The 8020-nt window shown below is 33.3% G+C and overlaps 1 protein-coding gene across 2 annotated transcripts; it reads right to left on the reverse strand.

Moving 5' to 3' along the window:
- Positions 1 to 2003: 2003 nt before the first annotated feature.
- On the reverse strand, positions 2004 to 6744 carry LOC131652318 (two-component response regulator-like APRR2). Of its 2 annotated transcripts, none has more exons than XM_058922153.1 (12): positions 6515 to 6744; positions 5906 to 6082; positions 5162 to 5241; positions 4877 to 4943; positions 4740 to 4786; positions 4593 to 4670; positions 4020 to 4511; positions 3757 to 3897; positions 3364 to 3639; positions 3194 to 3262; positions 3043 to 3120; positions 2004 to 2788 (listed from the first exon to the last, which is right to left on the reverse strand). In XM_058922153.1, exons 2-12 carry the CDS (start codon positions 6033 to 6035, stop codon positions 2618 to 2620), a joined length of 1629 nt encoding a protein of 542 aa, XP_058778136.1. In that variant the 5' UTR covers positions 6036 to 6082; positions 6515 to 6744; the 3' UTR covers positions 2004 to 2617. The 2 variants fall into 2 exon arrangements, with proteins under 2 accessions (XP_058778136.1, XP_058778135.1); XM_058922152.1 differs by having other exon boundaries at positions 5906 to 6094; positions 6515 to 6743.
- Positions 6745 to 8020: the final 1276 nt, after the last annotated feature.

Consider the following 8020-nt stretch of genomic DNA (forward strand, 5'->3'; position numbering starts at 1 on the left):
ATGTCTCCTCCTTTCTAAACAAAAACCTTTCTCTTTCAACTCTCCGCCTCTGGCCATTATTCTCTGACCGGTCTCGTCTCCCCGTCTCTGTTTTACTTGGTATCCGTCTCTATTTGTTCGACTGGTCTCATCTCCCTGTCTCTATTCTACTTGGTATCCATCCCTATATTCTAAGTTATAGTGAGCTTCTATTTGGTATCCATCTCTACTATGCTTTTTATTCATTTATGAAACTCTTTGAATCATAGTTGTTTGGGTTACCATTTTGAAGATTAGAAGTTGTTGTTTCTATGCTTTAACATGGTGAATATTGTTGTTTATATGCTTTAACAATGTGAGTATTGCTGATTGGGAAGGGTGTCCTGATACTCTTCGATATGTCACTGATTGGTGCATGTTTCTTGGTTCTTCATTGATATCTTGAAAAAGTAAGAAGCAAGCAAAAGTTTCTAAATCTTCTATTGAACTTGATTGGTGCATGCTGCTTGTTCAGAAATACTTTGGCTTCATGGTCTTTTGGCTGAACTTGAATTTCCCCAAACAGAGCCAACTTCACTTTCTGCTGACAATACAAGTGTCATTCAAATTGTTGCAAATCCTATTTTTCATGAACGCACCAAACATATAGAAGTTGATTGTCATTCCATATGTGACGCCTACAATGATCGAATGATATCACTTCCTCGCATCAATACTCAGTTGCAGGTTTCTGATATTTTTACCAAGGTTGTTCCACGTCCACGACATCAGTTTCTTGTTAGCAAATTGATGCTCCTTGACCAACCACATCAATTTGAGGGGAAGGGGTTAATCAGGAAATAATCCTTGTATTTATTGTGAATAACGTACTTTCATAGAATAGAAAATTAGTCATTACGAGTTGTAATTAGTCATTATGAATTGTAATTACCAACACTATTTTATATATATATATATATATATATATATATATATATATATATATATATATATATATATATATATATATATATATATATATATATATATATATATATATATATATATATATATATATATCCAATACATTAAGAAACACATGAAGCCAATTTTACTGACATCCATATAATTGCATCACAATTCTCTAGGAAGACCATCAAAAATCGAGTCGATTTGATTTTGTTTCCAGATTGAGCCACCAACATCAAACAAGGAAATAGCAATTGCTTTAATTCGCAATGCATACTCACTAATTGAGGGATTCTCTTTCTCTATTGACTTTAATTCAACTCGCAATTGATAAACTTTTTCTTTCATTTGTGCGTTAAAATACCAATGAATCTTATCCCAAATTTCAAACACATCTTTACATGATATAACTCTTGGTAACATCAATACAAATTGTATTGAGTGAGTATCGTAAAAATAAAGCTTGGACTTAAACAATCCATAACCCATAAATGCACGTCTAAATTGATCAATATAGTCTAGTATATAACTTACAAAATTTTAATTGTGTTTTTACACATCCAAGTTGTTAAATCCTAACTAACATATTTTTTTATGTCTTTAAGACACTGAAGGCTTATATGGTCTAGAATGCATCGATAGTTTTATAGTATAATTTAGTGAAACTTCTATAAATTGATGTCTTTTGTTCATTATGTACATCATTCACAAAAGTTCCTGTTAAAATGAGTTCTAACCTAGATGTAGTTTACTTTAATGGTGAAAAATCAAATTTATTTAGTGTCCGTGATAATATCACCCATATATGATAAGAGTGGTTCATATTGAATATTATTCATTCTGGTTTTATTTATAAGAGAAATGTGACTTTTTAAATTCATCTATACAACTTAGATACATTAATTATTCGATGAATTTAAAAAATAAGTTTTCTCTTATATATAGAATTAGAGAGAGTATCCATCAACAAGTGTCAAACATCAGACACATTTGTGTTTAAAGATGTTGATGGTACAAATATGATAATTACAAAACTAATTAAGCCTTAGAATAAATTTCAAAACGTTAAAGACAAATAGTAGAAAACAATTCTGAATTTAGCAAAGAGCTAAAAAATGGAAGTGATAAAGAAAGACAAGTTAGTAGTATCCGCCAAAGGCTAACTAGACTCATCAATCATGTTTAAATTTATTCACAATCAAAACATTATCCTACCTACCTACCCTTTCCATTATTAGGCAACTCTACTTGACCCCATCTCCAACAACACTAACACTAGTAACAACAACATTCCTACAAATCAAAAATGCGTGGCCATTTCTCAGCTGCATATTTTTATTTTATTTTCTTGGTTTTATCAAGTGGCAATAATGAATATGAATATGTTCCATCATCATCATCATAATCATCCATGTCATGTCCTTTTTATCTCTTTGTTGCATGCATCATTCATCCTGTGTCATTTCCCAGAAGCTGCATACATAGGGTGTCCGTGTTATGGTGGGGTCCACAAGGGGGAAAATAATTTGGTTGGAGTTGGAATCTGAGTGAGAGGGTAAGTTTGAGAGATACAAGATTATTACAACAGTCCACATGGCATTGGCCCATCTATGTCTGCCACAGCCTGCCTGGTTGTTCATCAAAAGTACTAACTTTTGTTTGGTGGGACCCGTTTGAGGTCATGTACACGTCAGCATGGTTTGGAATTAGTAGTAGTACCCTTTCCCTTGCTAAATGGGATGCCTTGTTTGGTGAGTTCAGCCATAACACTGTCCATTGATGGAGGTTTGAGTCCTAATGGTAATGGTAGCCATGGCTTGTTTATTGCCTCTTTCACAACCTTGTCCACCACTTCCTCTGCCTGCATGCATCAATATAGTTAGTCCGATAACCCGGTTCAAAAGAAAACACAAGAGATTTGATCATGATGTTTGACCAATTGTACCTACACCTCCAACTAATGTGAACCTGAAGTGCCTTTCTATTTCTTTTTTCAAGTTCATTGAATAATTAATGTATATGATCTATATCTAGTCTAGTCTAGTAGACCAGATGGTCTACTAGACTAGATACATACTTCAGTTGAGGGAAACAAAAGGAAAGAAGTGCATTTACCGGAAAATGCTCGAAGGAATTACGTGGCATGCCAAATCTATAATCCGTTGGTTTCGCATTTTGCAATCCGGTTATATTCTGCATTTTGATGAAAGTATTTAGTTCGCATTACTATGGTAAATAGTTTAAAGACTTTAAATAAGATGCTTACTTGAGTGTAGGGATAACAAGGAGCTTGAGGAGGTGGCAATATTGGGTTACCCCATGCATCCACATGCATCTGAAAAATCAGTTATTGCATATTAGACTGCATCCATGAAAGGAAAATGTATATTCCGCTACGAAAGAAATATTCCGCTACGAAAGAAATGAAATTATTACCCCGGGCGGATAAGGCCTCCAATGCCAATTTTCTTGAGGTTGTTGCCATATAGGATAACCGGGAGGAGCCCAAATCGGTACACCGGCTGTTTGACTTCCGGGTTGTCCCCACATAGGATATACAGGAGCTGGAGGATAGGTGTGATTAGAATGATATGGCGGATAGGCCATGATTGGTCTTTGCATACAATAGTTTCTTTGCATTTGATCTCTTTGATTTGGCCACTTTCGATCTTCATCCGTGTGCAAGGTCTGTCTCTTGTGCATTCTATATTTCTGCTCAACAAAAATGTGTTACTAAATCTTGTCCAAGACCATATATATACACGTCGTTTTTCTATATCATTATCGGAATAAAGACAGATATCTATAACTAGCGAATGAAATAATGACCTGAAGATGGCTTGCAACGTTATGCCTTGTCAAACCGTCGACTTTCATTATCTCCAATATACGAGAAGGAATAGCTTGATCAATGCCTAGTTGTTCAACTGCCTTCACGAATTTTTTGTGCAGGTCGGGCGTCCAGTCTACCTGAACCATAATCGAGTGCCAAAAATGTTATAAGATAATCATACTAGTTGATCGACGGAAAAATATTTAACAGAAAAAATAAGGATATGGTAAGAAGAACCTATAATCATAATGCATCTTACTTTCATCTTCTTCCGATTAGCTCTATTTTCACATGAATTCTTAGGAACACTTGTTTCATTTGGAGATGCATTACCACCAGCATTACCAAGAAGCTTTTCACTCTGGTGATTCGTTGAAACACCGCTCTCACCCTTCGAACCATTGGCAGAATCCTCTTCCTCCTTAATCAAAGGTTTTGTTGGTTGAGAATTTTCGGCGTTCAAATTCTCACATGAAGTTTCGACAAATTTACAATCACTACCATCATGTTCTCCACTTTCTTTTGCTAATGAGCAATTAGTCTGCTCATGGCAATCACCATCATCCACTAACCTCGCAACTTGTTTTAATTGTGGTGTTGAAGGAGCCGGATATTTATCACTCGCTGCAGAATGCTCTTGTTCGTTATCACTAAACTTGGACACCTTATCTAAATCTATCGACATGGACTCAACGGATTCTTTGACAGGTTTTAGCGGTTCAGACGTAGCGTTTTTATCAGCATTGAATGCCTAATTGATTGAATTAAACAACATTAGAAACTATTTTTCTTAGATTATGTAGTAAATGCCAACATCATAATACTAACATACCTTGTGAACTACATGCTGCCAAATATTTTTCAGCTTATCCTCGGAAAGCGGTTTAGTTAAGAACTCAACTGCACCAAGCTTTAAACCAAAAAAATGCATCAACATCTTTGCGTACAGGCTACTAGGAAGTCAAAATAAAAATCTTACCGCAATGCACTTCATCATCGTATTCAGGCAATGAGTGTTCGAAGTCACTGCATGAACAATTGCGAGTATCATGGTTAGAAAATTAACAGCAAGCAGAAAACACCCCTGATATACACTTGGTTGTTTTGCGTACTTACTAATGGTTGGCAAGTCCTTCGCATTCTCAAGAAATTTGAAACCTCCATCAGGGCAGCTTGTACTCACCTGCAAATCAGACGAACCCGTGTGGTTATAAATCACATCATCAACGCAGAATCAATTACAATATATATCTTCGAAAAAGAGAAAAATAAATGCCATGATATTATCCGAGTAAATTGAAAGACAAATGGTTTCTATGCAGAAAGCATTTTTTGCTTAAACTTTCCAACTACTGCATAATGATTTGCATGTCATTCATTCGGAAAATGAAAGTTCATTACCTCGACTACGGCAACATGGAAGCCTTTGGGACTACTTGAGATCCCCGACAAAGCTTCATTCACATCGTAGAAGATAGAAACTGCATAGAAACCGAGGCTTACTTAACAAACTAAAGGAATAAACAAGGGACACAAAAACAATACTATGGATTCAAAATTAAGCTAAAGTTGGTACCTATGATATAATTTAATTAAACTAAGATTCTAGGAAACAATAATTTACCATAATAAATACACATCAACCAAGTAATTCATATTCTAATGGAAACTAAAAAGTCACAAAAATCCAAATGCACATAAATAGAATAAATTCAGTTTTCAACAATAAAGTCAGAATCATGACAACTCTTTTATCCAAAACAACACCTTTAGAATTTGGACCACTCTCAATTTTTTTCAAAACACTCAAAAACACACAACTTAATCTCAAATGAACTTTGAACAACTTTGTTTATAAGCTCTCTTTAGTCATATACCAATTATGCTAACATCAAGCATAAAAAAAAGGAACAACTTTATCAAAAGTGATGTATGATGAATTTTTCTATTTTTTCGACATGCAAGTAAAATCGCAGACCACAATTTCTCAGAGAACCATAGTAACATAACGAATATCGAAAGAAGGGTCACTTTAGAAGAAGATGCCATTCTATGTAAAAGAAGGGGACCAACTTTACCAAATAATTCAAGTGAACAAATAAGTGAGGCAACCCAAAAGATAAAGAAAGGATGAATTAAGTTTACCATTATAGTCCATAGATTCAAGCTTTGTTCTTATTTCAGAAGCAGAATTGTTGTCTCCTTCAAGGAGAAGAACCCTAAGTCCCTTTGGAAAATCCTTCCACCCTTGTAAATCATTGGCAGTGCAAACCATAGCTGGTTTGGCATCCCTCTACACTAGTATAGCAGATCAATACCAACCTGATTTTTTTTCTGCAAGATCCATTATGAGATCAAAGATTACAAGCTTGATTAAACAAAGTACTTAACTTTAATCTAACACAGAAAGAGATAATGTGGAATATTAACATGGTTTTTGAATTCAGATCATGCATTACTTCAACAAAAGAAACTAAAAAAGTGAACTTTATATTGTAAACTCTAAACTAAAGATCTAATTTGCAGAAAAAAACAAACTTTTGAGATAGAACAACAAAGTAAGAAAAACCCAGGTAAGATCTTGCAAAACAAACCTCAAATTATTAGAAGAAGGCAAAGGTAGCACAAAGTGGCAAACAAAAACATGACATGCACGTATCATAATCCAAAAAAAAACATGAAAAAAAAACAAGTGAATTCTACAAACATCATGCATAGTTCTTAACATGAAGATTGAGTACGATGTAATAATACCTTGGATGAAAAGAAAATGGCCCACGAATTAGTGTTGGTAAAGTTTAGTTCTTTGTTAATTTAGTTCATTGATTGATAAGAAAAAAAAGCATGGAGAGAGAGAGAGAGAGAGAGAGAGAGAGAGAGAGAGAGAGAGAGAGAGAGAGAGGTTTAAGTGAAGTTGTTGAAGGGTGTGTTTGAGTTGTGAACAGTCACATTCATTTTGAGAGAACCACACAGACACAAACACAATGCAATGCAGAGAAAAGTAACCTCTCATAATGGTCAATCAAACTTTTTCACACTTCATATTCCAAAACTACCCTCCTTTTGTGTTTTTGAAAAAAATCATCATGTTGCGCGTCTAATTTTTCAAGAGATAACTAAGAATAAAAAATTTATGTCTTTTGATAGATATTTTTGTATGATTTCATTCAACCAAGATTAAACTTGTGACTATATTATCAAGGCTTTATTTGGAAGAAAATTTTTGGAGAAAGGAAAAAAGAAGGTATTTTTTTCATTAAGAAAATTAAACAAGTTATGTTTTTTTTTTTTGAAAATTTAAATGAAATAGGATTGAATTGATATGACATTATATATTTTATTATATTTCTCAAAATAATAATTAAACCTTAAAATATAAATTTTACCTCTTAAATTTTTCCCTAAGTAAAAGTGTTTCATTGCATTCACTTCATGGAGTAAAAAAAAGACAAACCAGCAACAATTTTTTAATTTTTTTGTTAAACAAAATTATATATACATTAGTAATTATATATACATTAGTAATAGGTGTAATATTTTTTTGTCTTGTATCTTGTATTCAAAATTTATTTTGATCTTATAATTTTTAAAATATTTATTTTAGTCCATTAACTTTTTAAAATGATTAGTGTTTGCCCTCTTCGTCTACTTTGTTATTCAACGTCATTGGTGAGAAAAAGACTGATAAGTGCATATTAAAATGTGTCATGTATATTAGAGCTTCCGGGTCACAAAACGACTCAATCATTTATGAATATTGCTCATTTTTTTAAAATTGCTCATAAGATTACATTTGAAGAACACATGAGTTCAATAAAGAACGAAGAACGATACAATGTGATACAAGTTACTGTCAATTTTTTTTGAAAATTGTTCAGAAAAGACTAATAAGTACGATGACTAATCACAACCATAAATTTAATTTGTTGTTTGTCCTCAAGCAACTTTTAGAATAAACAAATATCTAACATACCAACTTTAGTAAAACATGCATTATTTGTTTCATACATCGCTTACTCTTTTGTGATCTTCTCTTGCCGATACTGCTAGCTTTGCAGTTTCACCGAGTTAGATCGATCTTTCGCATTCCCGCTTGATGATATTATCTTGGTTGTCATCTCTCTGCACATTCTCACTAAGTCTCTCAAAGTGTTTATGTGTTTATTCACTCAAAATTCTTACTACGCATTGTTATATTATATGCTTGAATAAATTGTATACAAATAACAAAATGCAATGACACACACCTTCAGGGTTTTT

Source organism: Vicia villosa, linkage group LG2 (genome assembly GCF_029867415.1).
Source record: "Vicia villosa cultivar HV-30 ecotype Madison, WI linkage group LG2, Vvil1.0, whole genome shotgun sequence".
NCBI classification, from domain to species: domain Eukaryota; kingdom Viridiplantae; phylum Streptophyta; class Magnoliopsida; order Fabales; family Fabaceae; genus Vicia; species Vicia villosa.

Excerpts from the sequence above, each read along its gene's own strand:
- LOC131652318 (XM_058922153.1), bottom strand. The coding sequence starts at position 6,035 with ATGGTTTGCACTGCCAATGATTTACAAGGGTGGAAGGATTTTCCAAAG. Across the intron at positions 3,898-4,019 it reads CTAATCGGAAGAAGATGAAA|GTAGACTGGACGCCCGACCT; the intron begins GTAAGATGCATT and ends ATTATGGTTCAG. Across the intron at positions 3,263-3,363 it reads GGAGGCCTTATCCGCCCGGG|ATGCATGTGGATGCATGGGG; the intron begins GTAATAATTTCA and ends CTGATTTTTCAG.